Below are 19,362 nucleotides of genomic sequence, written 5' to 3'. Positions count from 1 at the left end.
ATTTTGCCAGGTTGGTAATGAAATCGTGATTGGTAAGAAAAAGTATTCCTGGCCAGGCATGGTAGGTCACACCTGTAATCCTAACCTGTGATGCTGGGGTGGGAGGATTGATTGAGGCCAGGAGTTGGAGACCAGCCTGGGTAACATAGTGAGACACCTCCCCCACTCCCATAACTAATTTAAAGAGGAAAGGGGCTGGGCGCAGTGGCTCATGCCTGTAATCCCAGCACTTTCAGAGGCTGAGGCGGGTGGATCACCTGAGGTGAAGAGTTCAAGACCAACCTGGCCAACATGGTGAAACCCCATCTCTACTAAAAATACACAAATTAGTGGGGCATGGTAGCGTGCACCTGTAATCCCAGCTACTTGGGAGGCTGAGGCAGGAGAGTTGCTTGAACCTGGGAGGCGGAGGTTGCAGTGAGCCAAGATGGTGCCACTGCACTCCAGCCTGAGCAACAGAGCAAGACTCTGTCTCAAAAAAAAAAAAAAAAAAAAAAAAAAAAAGGAAAGAAACAATAGAAACAATAGTCCTTATCTGTTGAGAATAGGTATGGAAATATTTACAACAAATGATGAAAGTTGTTGAACCTATGAGGTCAACATGAAAGGGACTTCGTTTTATTATTCTCTCTATTTTGGTATGGTTGATGACCTTCAAACAAACTTAGAAAAAAAATCCTAAGTAATGTCATCCTACAGAGAACCATGCTTGCAGTATGGCATAAAGCCTTTCAGACTTTTTTTCTATGCTGGTATGTATGTATGAATGGATCTGTATATATTTATACACATAATTTTTTATTTTTGTGAGACGGAGTTTTGCTTTTGTTGCCCAGGCTGGAGTCCAATGGCGCGTTCTCCGCTCACTGCAACCTCTGCCTCCCGGGTTCAAGCAATTCTCCTGCCTCAGCCTCCCGAGTAGCTGGGATTACAGGCATGCACCACCACGCCTGGCTAATTTTTGTATTTTTAGTAGAGACGTGGTTTCTCCATGCTGATCAGGCTGGTCTCAGTCTCCCGACCTCAGGTGATCCGCCTGCCTCGGCCTCCCAAAGTGCTGGGATTATAGGTGTGAGCCACCGGGCCCAGCCTATACACATAATTTTTTACAAAAATGAAATCTATAATGATTGTGAATATTGTATTTTTAAATTTAACATTTACATTAATGTGGACTGTATTTTAATACACAGTGTGTTATAAGGACCTTTTTTTCCCATATGATTAACTCATTGTCTCATCTTTACTGATTTAAAATGGCATCTTTACCAGACCCCAAATTCTCATTTGTACACAATTCTGCTTCTATACTACTCTTATCTATTGTGGTATTTGATTATTCCCCTCTGTAAGAGTATGTTTGATATTTGGTAAGGCAAATACTCCTTCCTTTTTTAAAAAAATGTAATATTCTCAGGTCAGAAGTGATTTGGCAAATAGTAAAAACAAAATGTAATGAATTTGTCCTATTCAAGAAAAATAATTTTTTTCAGATTTGACATATTTCTTTAGAAAACAAATACTTTATTCTGTTTCTGAAAGCTTTCCATCTATTCTTATGGGGTTTTTGTTACATAGTTATGCTGTTTGTAAATAATAATAATTTTACTTCATTTACAATATTTATACCTCTTATTTAATTTTAATTGTATTGGCCACATTTCCAGAAGAATGTTAAATAGTAGTGATTGTGGCAGACATAAACATGTTTTAATGATAGTGCCTTTCTGTTTTAGCTTGTGGCTGCAGTTTTAAAGTAAGTTTTAAAAAATCAATTAAGAAAGTCTATTTTTATTTTACTAAGAGGATTTTTTTAAACCTGAAAAAGAAATCTAAAACAGATTTTGAATTTTATCAGTTGCCTTTTGCATCTGCCAAGATGATCATATAATTTTTTTCTTGACCTTATCAGTGTTTACAGTAATAAATTTCCTAAAACCGTCCAACTATTCCCTGAACACGCATCACCTGAGAGTGGTATATTTTTCACTATACTTCTAGATTTAATATTTTCTCTATAAGTTTGTCTCCAAAATCTTAAGATTAGTCTGTAGTTGATTATTGGGATATTTGCCTTTAACATGACATATTAAGCCTCTTAATTTTCTTTATAAATATAAGCTCTTGCTACAAAATTTATATATTTTATTTTATTGTGAAAAGTAACAGAGCTTATGTAATTATAATAGTGTTTGCTATAATCGTGATAAATTTTTTTTCCTTTAAAAAGTGGCTTTCTAGTTTTAATAGAGAAAAAAGCTGTTGGAATGTTTTTGTGTAATTAAAATATTTAACCTTAATAGAATTAAAAATAAGCTGATGTGATTATAGTAAATTCAGTATAATATATAATAATACAGCCTTATTGATTCAGCACAGTTATGGTTTTGTGTGTGTATGTGTTAAGAACACTTAGCATGAGTTCTACTCCCTTAAAATTTTAAGTATACAATACAGTATTGTTGACTATAGGTACAATGTTATATAGCAGATCTCTAGAACTTAATCATCTTGTCTAACAGTTGTAGATTTTGGTTTAAAAAAAATTAGACCTGGATTTTACTTGGTCTTTTCCTTAATATTTTTATTTACATGAATTTCCATGCAAGTTCTATCATAGTGGAGCAAAATGTTACCAGGGAGACAACTGTAAATTTTCCCATGATGATCTAACTAAAGAAACAAAGAAACTTTTGGACAAAGTGAGTAAGGTTTTTGTACCTTGATTATGTCCCTCCACAAATACATTTGACTTGAATCATATTTTATAAGTGATTTTTATAAAACTGAGAAATTGAAAGTTTACTGTTTTATATTTTATTCTATTTGAGCAATATTCGTTATCTTTTTGAACCTCATTCTGTTTATAAAAAATGAGGAGTTAGCTATCTCCAAACCATTTCAACTGTTTTTTTCTTTCTCTCTCCCTTCCCTCCTTCCCATCTTCCCTCCTTCCCTCCTTCCTCCCTCCCTTCTTTCCTTCCTTCCTTCCTTCCTTCCTTCCTTCCTTCCTTCCTTCCTTCCTTCCTTCCTTCCCTCCCTCCCTCCCTCCCTTCCTCCCTCCCTCCCTCCCTCCCTCCCCTCGCTTGCTTGCTTTTTCTTTCTTATTTCTCTCTCTCTTTGTCTGTCTCTTTTCTTTTCTTTTTTTTTGGCAAGGTCTCGCTGTGTTGCCCAGGCTGGGTGTAGTGGCTCAATCTTGGCTCAGCTTACTGCAAGCTCCACACCCTGCTCCTTGCCAACCCCCTGCCCTGCACCGCCCCCGCCCCCGCCCCTGGGGCCATCCTCCCACCTCAACTTTCTGAGGCGGGAACTACCATGCCCAGCTAATTTTTGCATTTTTTGTAGAGACGGGTTTCTCCATGTTGCTCGGGCTGGTCTCTTGGGCTCAAGCGATCCAGCTGCCTTGGCCTTCCAAAGTGTCGAGATTATAGGCGTGAGCCACTGCAACCAGCCCATTTCAACTTTAATATTATTTTTCTACTAATCAAACTTAAGTCTTCTAGTTTTAAATGTGAGGAAAAGACTCGCTTTGAAATAGTAATCTTTGCCAATTATTTTTAGGTGTTGAATACTGATGAAGAACTCATAAATGAAGATGAAAGAGAATTAGAGGAACTTAGAAAGCGTGGCATAACTCCTCTTCCCAAACCACCTCCAGGGGTTGGGCTTCTGCCAACCCCTCCAGAGCATTTTCCCTTTTCTGATCCTGAAGACGATTTTCAGACAGATTTCTCTGATGATTTTAGGAAAATTCCATCTCTTTTTGAAATAGTTGTAAAACCTACTGTGGATTTAGCGCATAAAATTGGGAGGAAGTAAGTGAAAAACTTTCAAAATGACATCAAATTTTTTTTCCTGAAAATTATCATTAAGAAACTAAGTCATACTCCAAGCTAATCATGTAATTAAACTTGGTTAGAGATAGCACATATCTAGCATGCATGCAGATGGTTGCTTCCCCCTTTGTTTTCCCTTCCCACCTGCTGCTTGCCATCAGTGCTTTCCCATATGGAATCCTTACACAGCTTCTGAAACCTCTCAGCATAATGATCCTGAGGGACCCTGCCTGGTGGGTGGATTTGGCATCTTCACTTGATTATGAGGCTGCATTGTCATTGATAATGCCTTCAGATTGTGGGAAATAGGTCTCCACATATTTGATTATTTTTGAAGAGCAATTCCTTAGGCTATTGGCGGAAAACCTCTGGATCCAGATTTTCATTTTCTAACACCATCATTCCAGCCCTGCTGCCAGTCCCCCAGCGTCTGTGCACCTGGGCCCTAAGTCGCATTGTTGAGCATTCGTTTAGTACTGACAACTCAGGAAAGCAAGGAGGTCTCAGCCAATGAGGAACAAGAAATCTATAGCAAATATCACAATTCATTTGAACCATTAAAAGTATTTCTACTAATGTCAAGAAGATAAGTATGTCTACTATTTTGGTAATACTATATATTGTATCCTGGTCAATGAAATAAGAGAAATAAAAGTTACAAAGATTAGAAGTGGAGTGGCAGCCTAATTATTTGGGAAGTTTCCCTCAACCCAAAGGAATCAACAGACAAAACTATTGGAAATAATAATTAAATTAGCAAGATGTCAAGAAAGAAGAGCAACATTCAAAAACTGAATGTCTTTTTATATGCCAGCAATAACCAATTACAAATTGTTATAAAAAGTTGGATGCTTATCTAGTAGATTCTAATTTTATTGTAAAAGGTTATATAGGCCTGAAAAAGGGGACTAGTAGGAGAGAACCAATAAAAATTTTATCTCTGGGTAGTGGGATTAGGGGGGATTCTTATTTATCTTTGTGCTTTTCTGTGTTTTTCAAAACAGTAAGTTTTAGAACAGCTAATGGTAAGCAGCAAGTGGGCTAAAATGAAAGCAAGAGGTCTATTTCGTGTTTCTACCTATCGATGATATGGAACAAATTGCTTCTTAAACACACAGTATTCTATTCTGATATAAAAAAAGTACTTAACCAATATCTGTTTAGAAGTGTTAACATTCTTGTTTGTTTCTTTTTCCTTGAACTAAGAAATATTATTATTTCTGTCTACAGGCCACCAGCATTTTATAACAGTGCCTCACCACCAGGACCACAATTTCAGGGAAGCAGTCCACACCCTCAACATATCTATAGTTCTGAGTCAAGTCCAGGTCCTGGACCTAACATGTCTCAGGGACACAGTAGTCCTGTGATGCACCCAGGCTCCCCTGGACATCACCCATGTGCAGGACCTCCTGGTCTACCAGTGCCACAGAGCCCACCTTTACCACCTGGTCCACCTGAAATTGTAGGTCCTCAAAATCAAGCTGGAATACTTGTTCAACCAGACACATCTTTGACACCACCAAGCATGGGTGGGGCTTACCACTCCCCAGGCTTTCCAGGACATGTGATGAAAGTACCCAGAGAGAATCACTGTTCTCCAGGTTCATCATACCAGCAAAGTCCTGGTGAAATGCAGCTCAACACCAATTATGAGTCCCTGCAAAACCCAGCTGAGTTTTACGATAATTACTATGCACAGCATTCTGTACATAATTTCCAGCCACCCAGTAACTCTGGTGGTAAGTTTACTTTTTGAAATAATTTATTCCTAATTTAAAATACAGTCCTATTTTTCATTAAAAGCATGATGGAAACGTATGTTTTAAGTAAAGCTAAGTAAAATTGATAAAATTGAAACCTTAAAATGTTTTCAGTTTGCCAAACTTTTGAAACAATAGAATTTTAGATAACTTTTAGAAATATTTTTAAATGACATAATTTGATAATCCAGTGTGCCTGTTATGAAAGCTTTCATTTCTTATGACTCTGGTGAAGTTTTGTGCTCACTCAATGACTGTCTCTCCCCATGTTATACATGTAGATGGGATGTGGCATGGTGAATTTGCCCAGCAGCAGCCTCCTATTGTTCAAGACTCACCTAACCATGGGAGTGGGTCTGAAGGCAGCAGCACTAGGACGGGCCATGGCCCTCTGCCTGTACCAGGCCTCCTCCCTGCAGTGCAAAGAGCTCTTTTTGTCAGACTTACTCAGAGATACCAAGAAGATGAAGAACAAACCAGCACCCAACCTCATAGGGCACCAAGCAAGGAAGAAGGTGTGTCAGAAGTTATTGATAGCATCTTACCTATTTGGATGGGTTAAAATTTTTAAATGGCCGAGGCAGGTGAATCACCTGAGGTCAGGAGTTGGAGACCAACCTGGCCAACATGGTGAAACCCCATCTCTACTAAAAATGCAAAAATTAGCTGGTCGTGTTGGCATGTGCCTGTACTACCAGCTACTCTGGAGCTTGAGGCAGGAGAATCGCTTCAACCTGGGAGGCGGAGGTTGCAGTGAGGCTAGGCAACAGAGTGAGACTCAGTCTCAAAAAAAAAAAAAGAATTAAAAATGAGCTCTCTCTTCTATTTCCAATGTATTTCATAGCCAGTATCTTGTGATTGTGGTTTCAGTGCCATTAATTGCATTAATACTTAATTGCAAAAGGTTTGACTTGAAGCAGTGAAAACATCTGAAGCTAGAGTTCAAGGTTGTGCAGACTTGCAAGTAATTAAGCCTTTTGCTTTTTTTTTTTTTTTGAAGAAAATAAATAGAACAGGAAAAGGACACCTTTCAGTTTAAGGATTTTGAATTCTAGCCCAATTTCAAAATGATTCAGTTATTTGAGATATTTTTATGTCATAGGCTATATAATTAAGGATCTGCTATAATAAGAAATATTTTTAAATATAAAAAGATTATATGGAAACTAAGTTTATCTTAGTATTTTTGATATTGGTAAGTATACAACACTTAATTCAGTAAAGGATGAGAAAAGTGTAAAGCATCTAGTTCTGTTCATGAATTACAAAACTGATGTTTGGCCACTCTTAAACATGACATTTATGAAAAACTATGTAAAACTATGTAACGCTAGGTAGCTACAAGCTATTATATGAGTATTTAAAATATATATATTTATAATTTTTAAATTATTTTTGTGGGTACATAGTAGGTATATATATTTATGGAGTACATGAGGTATTTTGATAGAGGCATGCAATGCATAATAATCACATCAGGGTAAACAAAGTATCCACCACCTTAAGCATTTATCTTCTGTGTTACAAACAATCCAGTTACACTCTTTTAGTTTTTTTTTAAACGTACAATTAAATTATTATTGACTATAGTCACCCTGTTGTGCTGTCAAATACTAGGTCTTATTCATTCTTTTAAACTTTTGGTACCCATTAACCATCCCCACTTCCTCCCTATCTGCCAGCTACCCTTCCCAGTCTCTGGTAACCATCCTTCTACTCTCTATGTCCATGATTTCAATTGTTTTAATTTTTAGCTCCCACAAATAAGTGAGAACAAGAGAAGTTTGTCTTTCTGTGCCTGGCTTATTTCATTTAACATAATGACCTCCAGTTCCTTGTTGTTGCAAATGACAGGATCTCATTCTTTTTATGGCTGAATAGTACTCCATTGTGTATATATGCCACATTTTCTTTATCCATTGTCTGTTTTTTGTTTTGTTTTGTTTTAAGACAGAGTCTCACTCTGTTACCCAGGCTGGAGTTCAGTGGCACGATCTCAGCTCACTGTAACCTCTCCCTCCCAGGTTCAAGCAATTCTCATGCCTCTGCCTTCCGAGTAGCTGGGATTACGGGTGTGCACCACCATGTCCAGCTAATTTTTATATTTTTAGTAGAGATGGGGTTTCACTGTGTTGGCCAGGCCGGTCGCGAACTCCTGACCTCAGGTGATCTGCCCACCTCAGCCTCCCAAAGTGCTGGGATTACAGGCGTGTGCCACCGTGCCTGGCCATTGTCTGTTGGTGGACACTTAGGTTGCTTCCAAATCTTGGCTATTGTGAATAATGCTGCAGTGAACGTGAGAGTACAGATATGTCTTTGATATACTGATTTCCTTTCTTTTGGATATATACCTAGCAGTGGGATTGCTGGATCAGATGGTAACTTTATTTTTAGTTTTTTGAGGAACTTTCAAACTGTTCTCCATAGTGGTCGTACTAATTTACTTTCCCACCGACTATGTATGAAGGTTCTCTTTCCTCCACATCCTTGCCTGCATTTGTTATTTCCTGTCTTTTGGATAAGACCCATTTTAACTGGGGCGAGATGATATCTCACTGTAGTTTTGATTTGCATTTCTCTGATGATGAATGATGTTGTGCACCTTTTCATATACCTGTGCGCCATTTTTATGTCTTCTTTTGAGAAATGTCTATTCAGATATTTTGCCCATTTTTAAATTGGGTTATTGATTTTTTTCCTATAGAGTTGTTTGAGCTCCTTATATATTTCTAGTTATTAATCCCTTCTCAGATAGGTAGTTTGCAGATATTTTCTCCCATTCTGTGGATTGTCTCATCATTTGTTTCCTTCACAATGCAGCTTTTTAACTTGATGTGATCCCATTTGTCCATTTTTGCTTGATTGCCTGTGCTTGTGAGGTATTACTTAAGAAATCTTTGCCCAGACCAGTGATCTAGAGAGTTTACCCAATGTTTTCTGGTAGCAGTTTCATAGTTTGAGGTCTTAGATTTAAGTATTTTATCCATTTTGATTTGATTTTTGTATATGGTGAGAGATAGGGGTCTAGTTTTACTCTTCTGCATATGGATATCCAGTTTTTCCCAGCACCATTTATTGAAGAGATTGTCCTTTCCCTGATATATGTTTTTAGCACCTTTGTCGAAATGGGTTCACTGTAGATGTATGGGTTTGTTCCTACTCTGTTCTGTTCCATTGGTCTATGTGTCTGTTTTTTGTTAGTTTTGTTTTTGTTTTTGTTTTTTCTTGAGACAGGGTCTCACTCTGTTGCGCAGTGGTGCGATCTCAGCTCACCACAACCTCCGCCTCCTGGGTTCACGCCATTCTCCTGCCTCAGCCTCCCAAGTAGCTGGGACTACAGGTGCATGCCACCATGCCCAGCTAATTTTTTTGTATTTTTAGTAGAGACAGGGTTTTACCATGTTGGCCAGGTTGGTCTCAAATGCCTGGCCTCAAGTGATCTGCCTGCGTCGGCCTCCCAAAGTGCTGGGATTACAGGTGTGAGCCACTGTGCCCAGCTTATGTGTCTGTTTTTATGGAGGTACCATGCTGTTTTGACTACCATAGCTCTGTAGTATAATTTGACCAGTTAATATGATTCCTCTAGTTTTGTTCTTTTTGCTCAGGATAGGTTTGGCTATTCTGAGTCCTTTGTGGTTCCACATAAATTTTAGGATAGTTTTTTCTATATCTGTGAAGAACACTATTGGTATTTTAATTGGAACTGCATTGAATCTGTAGATTGCTTTGGGTAGTATGGACATTTTAACAATATTGATTCTTCCAATCCATGAACATGGAATATCTTTCCAATTTTTGGTGTCCTCTTCAGTTTCTTGCATCAATGTAAGTGAACATTTTTTGTTACATTTTCAAAGAAGATATTATTAATTCTTCGTTTACCTAACATCACAGGAGAATGAAGGATTCCTAATAAGTGAATTTCCTGTACAATTTAAATTATAAACACTTTAATAGTAATCTTTCAGCCGGGTGCAGTGGCTCACGCCTGCAATCCCAGCACTTTGGGAGGCCAAGGCCGGTAGTTCATGAGGTCAAGAGATCGAGCCCATCCTGGCCAACATGGTGAAACCTCTTCTCTACTAAAAATGCAAAAATTAGCTGGGCATGGTGGCGCGTGTCTGTAGTCCCAGCTACTCGAAAGGCTGAGGCAGGAGAATCGCTTGAACCTGGGAGGTGGAGGTTGCAGTGAGCCAAGATCATGCCATTGTACTCCAGCCTGGGTAACAGAGCGAGACTCTGTCTCAAAAAAAAAAAAAAAAAAAAAAGAGGTAATCTTTCGGTAGTCTTAAAGTTTTATGTTTTCATAAACGAAGATATTGAAACGTTTAGATAATAGAAAATTTTATTTTATAATGTTATATAATTGGTAATGTTCTATGGGAGTTGTTGGCTCTGATACAGAAATATTTTGAACAGCTAGGTTTACTTGTGTTTGTGTTAATTTTTATGGATTTTAATGCTTTTATGCATTTTATCTCTGCTTTGATAAAAAGCTGCTAATTATCATTTTTTATCTAATATCTGTTTTCCACCGGCCTGTCTCTATTCTTCTACTCTCCCTCTGTTACTGTTTTCACTCTCATTTAAGAAAGATTTTAAGTATGCTTTATAAATCATAAAATATATATATAATGCTGATAAAATATATTGATATGGGAATGAAAAGAAAGTAATGATAGAAGTAACAAATACTATGAGGTGTGAAATTACTATACAGAAATATTTAAAGTAATTGCAGCAGGTAAAAGTGAATCACAAATCCATCTGTAGATTTCCTTGATGTCAAAGAGAAGAAAAGAGATCTAGTGTCTAGAAGTAGTTTTCTCAGATACTGAAATCTGAGTAAAACTTTTTGCAATTGTGACATACCATATGCTGTTTTAACCCACATTTTAACCCTAAATACCAATGCTTGTTTTGTAAGCACTGCTTTGTTCAAACTAACCCTGTAACACTAAAGTTCCATGTAGTAGGCATGCATTAGTGAGCAGTGAGATGAGGTAAAAATGAGAATATCTAGGATATTCTGCTGATCCAAGATACTCTAGGATGGAGATACATATATGCATATACAGTATATCTATATATCTGTATTCCATGTTCTGACTCTTACGTTCTGGCAAGAATGTGAACAGTAGGTACCTTGTGGCCAATTCAGAGCCAACCTGTGTATATTTTAATGGAGAGAAGGGAGAATCACCCTTCTGAAACATCAGTTTGTAATTCCTTCTGCTAGAGAAAAGACTTATGATAGGTAGGCTTCTTAAACTTGTGTCTAATACGCTAGAGTTAAATAGGCTTTAAGAGTAAGACTCAAAGTGTTCTCATAAAGTATGTAAGTTTTAGGATGGTAGGTTTTTTTTTTTTTTTTTGAGACGGAGTCTTCCTCTGTTGCCCAGACTGGAGTGCAGTGGCTAGATTTCAGCTCATTGCAAGCTCTGCCTCCCAGGTTCATGCCATTTTCCTGCCTCAGCCTCGTGAGTAGCTGGGACTACATGTGCCCGCCACCGCGCAGGGCTAATTTTTTTGTATTTTTAGTAGAGACGGGGTTTCACCAAGTTAGCCAGGATGGTCTCGATCTCCTGACCTCATGATCCGCCACCTCGGCCTCCCAAAGTGCTGGGATTACAGGTGTGAGCCACCGCGCCCAGCCAGTTTTGTTATTTTTAAAGTTAATGTTTGAATAGCTAATATAGTCACACAGGTCAAATATCTAAACATACAATAAAGAGTAAATGAAAAGTCTGTACCCCATTCCTCATTTGCTCAGTTTCCATTGCTACCTTAACCATCACTTTCAGTGTTTTGTTTTCTTTTTAGTCCATTGTTAACTTGATAAATTCAGAGCTAGGAAGCTTAAGGAATGCTTGATTTGAAGAGATCTAGCACATTTTAGAATGCTAACAACATTTTCCTTTCTCCTACAGCCCACCACACATACAACACACATATCTGAATTCCCTTTGGCCAGTTGGAAGGAAAGGTCCTGCCTTTTCTCTTACTGAAAGGACATTACACATATTCTAGTATCACCCCACTTCCTTAATAGAGTATAATGACTGAATCGATAGTTTTCTTACCACATCTTATTTTGTTCCAGTATTGAAATTTGGCATTTTGGTTATGCATTTTCTTGAAGTTAGATTATACTTATTTTGAAAATAGTATGTGCTTTTTAATATTAATTAAGGCTACATATAAATGTAGCCATATTATAAAGAATAATTTATAATTATAATATAATAATTTTATTATATTATAAGTTTATACTATAAAGTTTATAATAAGTTTTTGTCTGCATTTAGATGATACAGTTAACTGGTATTCCAGTAGTGAAGAGGAAGAAGGAAGCAGTGTCAAATCAATACTGAAAACATTACAGAAACAAACAGAAACTTTAAGGAATCAGCAACAACCTTCCACAGAACTCAGCACTCCTACTGATCCAAGACTTGCTAAAGAGAAAAGTAAAGGAAACCAAGTGGTTGACCCTAGGCTTAGGACTATCCCAAGGCAAGACATTAGAAAGCCTTCTGAGTCTGCCCCAGTGGATCTTAGACTTGCGTGGGATCCCAGGAAATTGAGAGGGAATGGAAGTGGTCACGTAGGCTCTTCTGTTGGTGGAGCAAAGTTTGATTTGCATCATGCAAATGCTGGCACTAATGTCAAACACAAAAGAGGCGATGATGATGATGAAGATACAGAAAGAGAACTGAGAGAAAAAGCTTTCTTAATACCTTTGGATGCCTCACCTGGCATAATGCTCCAGGATCCAAGGTCACAATTGAGACAGTTCAGTCACATTAAAATGGACATTACTCTAACCAAACCCAACTTTGCAAAACACATCGTGTGGGCTCCGGAAGACTTACTTCCAGTACCTTTACCTAAACCTGATCCAGTGTCTTCAATCAATTTACCTCTGCCCCCACTTATAGCTGACCAGAGGCTAAATAGATTATGGAATACAAAAAGTGATCTTCATCAAAACACAGTGTCCATTGATCCAAAATTAGCAGCCAAAGCCAAAATTAATACAACAAACAGAGAAGGCTACCTAGAACAATTTGGAGACTCACACAGTTCAGGAGCTAAATTAGGAGATCCTAGACTACAAAAAAATTTTGATCCCAGGCTTCACAGACTGCCCAATACAGAGTCTCATCAAGTGGTTATGAAGGATTCACATACATCAAAGGGTGCCCTTCACTTAGCCAGATCAAACCCTGGTTCATCACAGCCCTCAGGGGCAGGAACTAGCAATTCTGGTTCCGGGGCTCTGCCTCCATATGCCCCTAAACTCTCTTCCTCAGCTGGCCTTCCACTGGGAACTTCAACGTCAGTTCTTAGTGGTATTAGTTTGTATGACCCTAGGGATCATGGTTCATCATCCACATCAGAGCTAGCAACAGCTTCTTCAGGAGAAAACTCAAAGAACCAGAAAAAAAGTGGTGGCTTAAAAAGTAGTGACAAAAATGAACCTTCTCCTGGAGAAGCTATCCTTCCACAGAAAACCAATCCAAATGTGGAAGTCACTCTTGATGGGCCAGCTGACCCACAGGCAGATGTTCCCAGGAGTTCTGGTAAGGTTCAGGTCCCAGCAGTGCACAGCCTTCCTGTTCAGGCATTAACAGGCTTAATTAGGCCACAGTACAGTGATCCAAGGCAGGCAAGGCAGCCAGGACAGGGGAGCCCAACCCCAGATAATGATCCCAGTAGAGAAACAGATGACAAATCTCTGAAAGAGGTTTTCAAAACTTTTGATCCAACCGCTTCGCCATTTTGTTAGCTATTGTGTAATTGAGCAATTCTTTTCACTTTTGTGACTATCTCAGTCCTCTGCTGTTTTGTAACTGGTTTACCTCTATAGTTTATTTATTTTTAAATTATAAACACTTTTCAGCTGCTAGTATCAGAACCACATGAAGTTATAGCCTCTAAAGCCTGTGGTATTTTATATAATATTTTTATAACTTTAAGAGACTGTAGTAATTGACCTAAAAACTTATGTTAGCTTCAGTAAAAGTACTTTTATTGTAAATAAACAATCATGAACTCAACACTCTGCCTGAATATATGCCAGTTGTCTTTCATAATCAATGTTTAGATAAATGATTGCCACTTTTTATATGGTTGTTTAGTTTCAAGCAATATGATGTACATTACTTTTGAGAAACAGTATTTTGACTAGGACCTCTCTATTTGTCAGCACAGAACTGATTAATATGTAATGCTAACTGCTAATTAAAATGTAAAATCAAGTAAAGAAAATATTTTAAAATTACAATTAGCAGAGCAGTTCATGTTTAAGGGCATCACTTTTATTAGTATTGGCAATATTATTTGTGTAAATGAAGCATTTGAATGTCATATCTTTTTAAAGTATTTTATTGTATACTGTATCATAGAAGTTGGAGGTATATAAATAGAACATTTTGCTAAAGTGAAAAATTTCCAAGTTCTCTAGCATAACTTTTTACATTTAATTTTTCATATGAAATAGCAGTTAGTTACTGCTGTGTTACATTGTGATGTTTATGTATGTCAATGTTTTTGTCTTTAGCAGCATAATTTTTATTGCTTTTTCAAATGATGTAGCTGCATTAATTGTGTTCATCATGACTTTGGCAATTTTTAACAAAATTTTTAAAGACCCAGTGAGAGTCTGTAGTGATTATTACACGGATAATGTTTTAAATGTCTAGGTTCTGTATTTTTTTCTTAAATAGCAAGAAAATACAGATTGCTAGTATAGTCAACAATATTTGGCTATCAATAAAGAATCTCTTTAAGATCTCTCCCGGCTGGCATTCTGTAACAGAGGGGATTACCTGGTGTTTTAAGTATTTAATGTCCTCATAGTGTGGAAATCCCCTAAATTGATTAGAAATTGTATTTTATGAAAAATAACTTGTATTCATTCTTGTGTATTTATTGCAATATATAAATAATGGCAACTCTATTTGTTTTATACATACATAATTTATAACTGAATCTAAGTATTAGACTGCTACTCATATTTTCAACTGCAGGTGTAGGACAGTGTTTGCTGGTAACAACTCCAATGTGTATTAATAACTTGAAAAGGAGCATTTCACTATAAAAGATAATGAAAGTAGGTAATGAAATCATTCCTTGAATCAAAGCAGTGCCCTTGAGAAGGGATTTTTTAAAAATATACAGTAAAATATTTCATGGGAACCTAACACTCACATAGCATATGGATTATTAATAATGCATATCCTTTCTAATCACTTCTTCAATTCTTCCTGCTGCAGTTCTGTGCTAAAATGGGGTTGTGGTTAAGTGAACGAGAACTCTGCCTACCTAAGAAGTTCATTGTGTTCTAAGTGGAAGGAGAGTTACTGAAGGGAATGTGAATTTTTACTGTTTGTACTTCAGATACATTTGTTGTCTGAAATGGCTCTGGATAACATTTTTAGGTTAAAAAATGTAATTTAAAGCCACCATAGAAAGTATTTTCTGATTTACTGTCCAAATGAACTTTGTTGTTAATTGAGAAGTCAATAAAATGGATTAAACTGACAGAAAAAAACATATATATATCCCAAGGTGTAATTTACTCTTTTGTCAGGGTAAAATCAGAAAAATGGCTGATTTTAGTAAATGAAATTTTTAGCAAATCTTTCATTCATGTAGTTTATAATTATTGTGTCAAGCAATGCTGTTTACATTTTAAGCATCATACAAAAAAGATAATTTGGCTTGCTAAACATCAAAATAGAATCCAAACTCTTAACAGGATATCTTTTTTACAACTAAAAGAGATATTCCAAGATGTATTAAAAAGTCAGGTTTAAAAGTTATTAATGCAAATTATGTAATGTTCATTTTTTCAGTATTCTTGAGTCCCTATTACCTCAGTTGGTGTTCTAGAGGCTATTTTACAAGAAAGTTTGAACTTAGTTTCAAATTTGACAATATATTTTATATGAAAATGTTTGTTTAAAATAATTGTTATTTATTATGCAGCATTTTTATTGTGATAACATTAGTTTATGGGATATTCTGTCATATCCTGTAAACATAGTTTATTTTTCTTCTTTCTTCCCATTTTCTCATACAAATTGAATAAGTAGCCATTTTCCCCCAATGAATACCTCTTCTTTTAGGTCAATTGGTGTTTTTAGAATCCATATAATTTGATTTGCACTGTTAGATTGAAAAGTAAGTTACGTTCCTGTTCTTAGAAGCCACACATTTAGAGATAACAGAAATAACTTGAGTCTTAAGAGTCTGGATAGGCTCATCCATTGAGATGTAACTTAACTATTCATACTGTTTGTGACAGAAATTCTATACCTGTTTACTGTGATGATGAATAGAGTGGATATATCAGGGGGTTGAAATGGAACACACAGAAGATCATGACAATTGAGATTCAGCAACTACTTTCTCATATCTTGGTTAAGACCTCATTGTGAACCTTGAAAACAAATCAGATGTTGGAGTGATTTCAAACTCTATTTCAACAATGGGGTCTGTTTCTACATGAACCCTCTATTTCCCAGCTGAATGTTTCAAACCCCCAAATTAGGCTGCAACCGAAAGAGCCTAATTGTGAAATGATGTGCGCTTATGTTTCTGTTTATCCTTTAGCCATGGAACTTTAAAGAGTAGTGTTCCTCCTACTTACTTTAAGCGTGGAAGAAGAATTGAGTAGTAAATCCTGTGTGAACTTTTAGCTCAGCTACTCTGCTGAGTTAATTAGAGAGAAGTAGGAAGGACTTAACAAGGGCTGGAAGTTTAAAGAGAATAAATTCATATTTTTTGTTCTGAATTGATTTCTGTGTAATTTATATCAGTATCTAGTTGCTTATTTGTGAAATTGGGTTAATTTTTATTGATCACATATTTGATGTAAAGAATGAATTATTTTTGTAAAGTATTTGTAAATATAAAATTGCTTTATAACTTGAATGAACATAATCATTATGCTCCCATTAGGGTGCATTAAGTTGTACAAATTCCAAAATAACATGGTATGGTTTGTATGGTTTAGCAATTTTACGAAGCTTCAGATGACATGCACTGATGACACAACAGTACAATTTCCTGAGAGGTTGAGTGAATATTAACCCATCAAGTTAGCAATTTCCTTAAATACATGAGTATCAGGAAGACAGGATTTCCCTACCTTAGAGCTGTATAGACATGCGCCTCTTCAAGATCTGACTTCTCTGCACATTTTATACAGGTTGGATATTGATGGAGGGTTAAAAATGCTATGACAATTCATGGTGCATGGTGTGTTTGTTTAAATCATAGCATGTTTAGGCAAAGTGGCCAGCTCATTCAATATAAGAGCCACCAGCTCTTAGAAACAACAGATATATTCACACCCAGTCTGTAATATGTATTTCTTCAGGCATGTCACATTGAGGTCTTCCTGAAAGACCACTTACTTCATAAAGGTATTATGTTTCTTTAGTTAATGGCCACTAGAAGTTAGGAAGCTCCTAGGGAGCAGGATATGAGATCTTAAAGAGGCTGTCAGAATCTTTCCATTTGCATGACAGAATCTGTGGTGGAGATGTTTTCCCTGATGTTTTTGGAGGGTTGGACTGTGCTGAAGGCTGTACCTTGGTGGGGGTGGTCTGCAGTCATGCAGTCCACTGATAGGGTCTCCCTCCCCGCAAGCTTCAATAATTGAGCTTTCTGTTAATTTCTCGAATTATCTTTTCAAAAATGGTTTGGCAGCACTTGATGACATTATGTTCAAAATTAAGTCCAGTAAAATATATAAGCATTTGTAAACTATAATTATAGTTTAAATAAGACTTAGTTTAGGAAATCTAAGCTTTGACATATATAACCAAACGGCCTAAGGGTTCAAAGCTATTTTCTTAGGTGTTACACCTTAGCATTTACATAATGCCTTTTCCCCAAGCAGTTTAATGTGGTTTGCAGAAAGTTTTGGCAGCTACCAGTCACTGTATTGCTGGAGTTTTGTGTTTGAGTATGTCATTTATCAGCAGTATCTGCCAGTTGTGACAAAGCCCACCCTATTAACCTGCCTTTCCTGGAAAGGATACAGACCCAAGAAAAGTTAACATCTACATAGTGCTTAGAATTTCTAATTTTAAAATAAGAAACAGAAAGCACATTTAAAATAATATTTTATGCTTTTGGAGGCAGCACCCACATGTATCTCCTTATTTTTATACTTGCCATAGAAACAAGCCTAGTTGTAGGCACACAGTGGGTGCTTTGTTAACTGCTTGTTGATGGCTTCCTGACATCCATCCAAATGTCAGTTTTACAGATGCTGTCACCCGTTAAACAGGTGTGGCAGAAGTATTCCATGACTGCATTAGGAAGAATGCACCTTATGGGTTGTATCTCTTTTGGTAGACAGCCCACCTGCTCTTTTTTGTCCCCACCCTCACCCCAAGCAATGTGAAGACAGATTATGGCAACTTAGGAGCTCCATGTTTCCATAATAATTCATAACTTTAAGAGTCCTCCAGACTTACAAGATTACTTCATGGTGAAAGTTTGGATTGATCAATAATTTATTCCTATAAATGTCTGCAGGATTTTTTTCTGTCACCAGAAAAGTAACTGCATAGCCAGTCTTTTTTTTTTTTTAATTTTTTATTTGTTGTTGTTTTTGTTTGTTTGAGACGGGGTCTTCACTCTCGTTGCCCAGGCTGGAGTGTAATGGTGCAATCTCGGATCGCTGCAACCTCTGCCTCCCAGGTTCAAGTGATTCTCCTGCCTCAGACTCCCAAGTAGCTGGGCTTACAGGCACGTGCCACCACACCCAGCTAATTTATTGTATTTACTAGAGATGGGGGTTTCACCGTGTTGATCAGGCTGATCTTGAACTCCTGACCCCAGGTGATCCACCTGCCTCAACCTCCAGAAGTGTTGGGATTACAGGCGTGAGCCACCGTGCTCAGCCTGTTCTTTATTTATTTTTTTGAGACAGTCTCGCTTTGTTGCTCAGGCTGAAGTGCAGTGGCACTATCTCAGCTCACAGCAGCCTCCGCCTCCCAGGTTCAAGCAATTCTCCCACCTTAGCTTCCTGAGTAGCTGGAACTACAGGTGTGTGCCACCACACCCAGCTAATTTTTGTGTTTTTTTGGTAGAGACAGGGTTTCACCATGTTGGCCAAGCTGATCTTGAACTCCTGGCCTCAAGTGACCCACCAGTCTTGGCCTCTCAAAGTGCTGGGATCACAGGCATGAGCCACCACGCCTGGCCCAGTCTTTTTTTTTTAAATTACTATTTATTTTTATTTATTTATTTTTTGAGACGAAGTCTTGCTCTGTTGCCCAGGCTGGAGTGTAGTGGCATTATCTTGGCTCACTGCAACCTCTGCCTCCGGGTTCAAGCGATTCTCCTGCCTCAGCCTCCTGAGTAGCTGGGATTACAGGCATGCGCCACCACAACCAGCTAATTTTTTATATTTTTGGTAGAGACACAGTTCCATCATGTTGGCCAGGCTGGTCTCAAACTTCTGACCTCGAGTGATCTGCCCACCTCGGCCTCCCAAAGTGCTGGGATTACAGGCGTGAGCCACTGTGCCTGGCCAGTCTTTTATTTTAAAATAAATACTTAGTCCTAACCTAGTGAATTATCAATAGCATTTAAAATTCCTTTTATCCTGACACCGTGAACAGTAATTTTCCCTTTCAAGTTATGATTTGACTCTAATTTTGGGTCTTGTATCTGGTCTTTAAACACCTTTCGTTACCCTTTGGAACAGAACAGTCATGCTACTATTAACAAAA

At 37.4% G+C, this 19,362-nt stretch overlaps 1 protein-coding gene across 1 annotated transcript in view; it reads left to right on the top strand.

Annotated features, from left to right (window-relative positions):
• Positions 1–16,403, top strand: part of ZC3H6 (zinc finger CCCH-type containing 6) — a 60,434-nt gene extending 44,031 nt beyond the window's left edge. Inside the window, exons 8-12 of the mRNA XM_055241284.2 lie at positions 2,593–2,702; positions 3,562–3,815; positions 5,067–5,578; positions 5,881–6,114; positions 11,908–16,403. Coding sequence (XP_055097259.1) covers positions 2,593–2,702; positions 3,562–3,815; positions 5,067–5,578; positions 5,881–6,114; positions 11,908–13,391 — 2,594 coding nt within the window. The 3' untranslated portion in view covers positions 13,392–16,403. The remainder of the gene's footprint in view (positions 1–2,592; positions 2,703–3,561; positions 3,816–5,066; positions 5,579–5,880; positions 6,115–11,907) is intronic.
• Positions 16,404–19,362: the final 2,959 nt, after the last annotated feature.

This window comes from Symphalangus syndactylus, chromosome 14 (assembly GCF_028878055.3).
Source record: "Symphalangus syndactylus isolate Jambi chromosome 14, NHGRI_mSymSyn1-v2.1_pri, whole genome shotgun sequence".
In the NCBI taxonomy this organism is placed as follows: domain Eukaryota; kingdom Metazoa; phylum Chordata; class Mammalia; order Primates; family Hylobatidae; genus Symphalangus; species Symphalangus syndactylus.
Note: the sequence above shows the minus strand (reverse complement) of the source record. Positions and strands in the feature narration are given on the sequence as shown.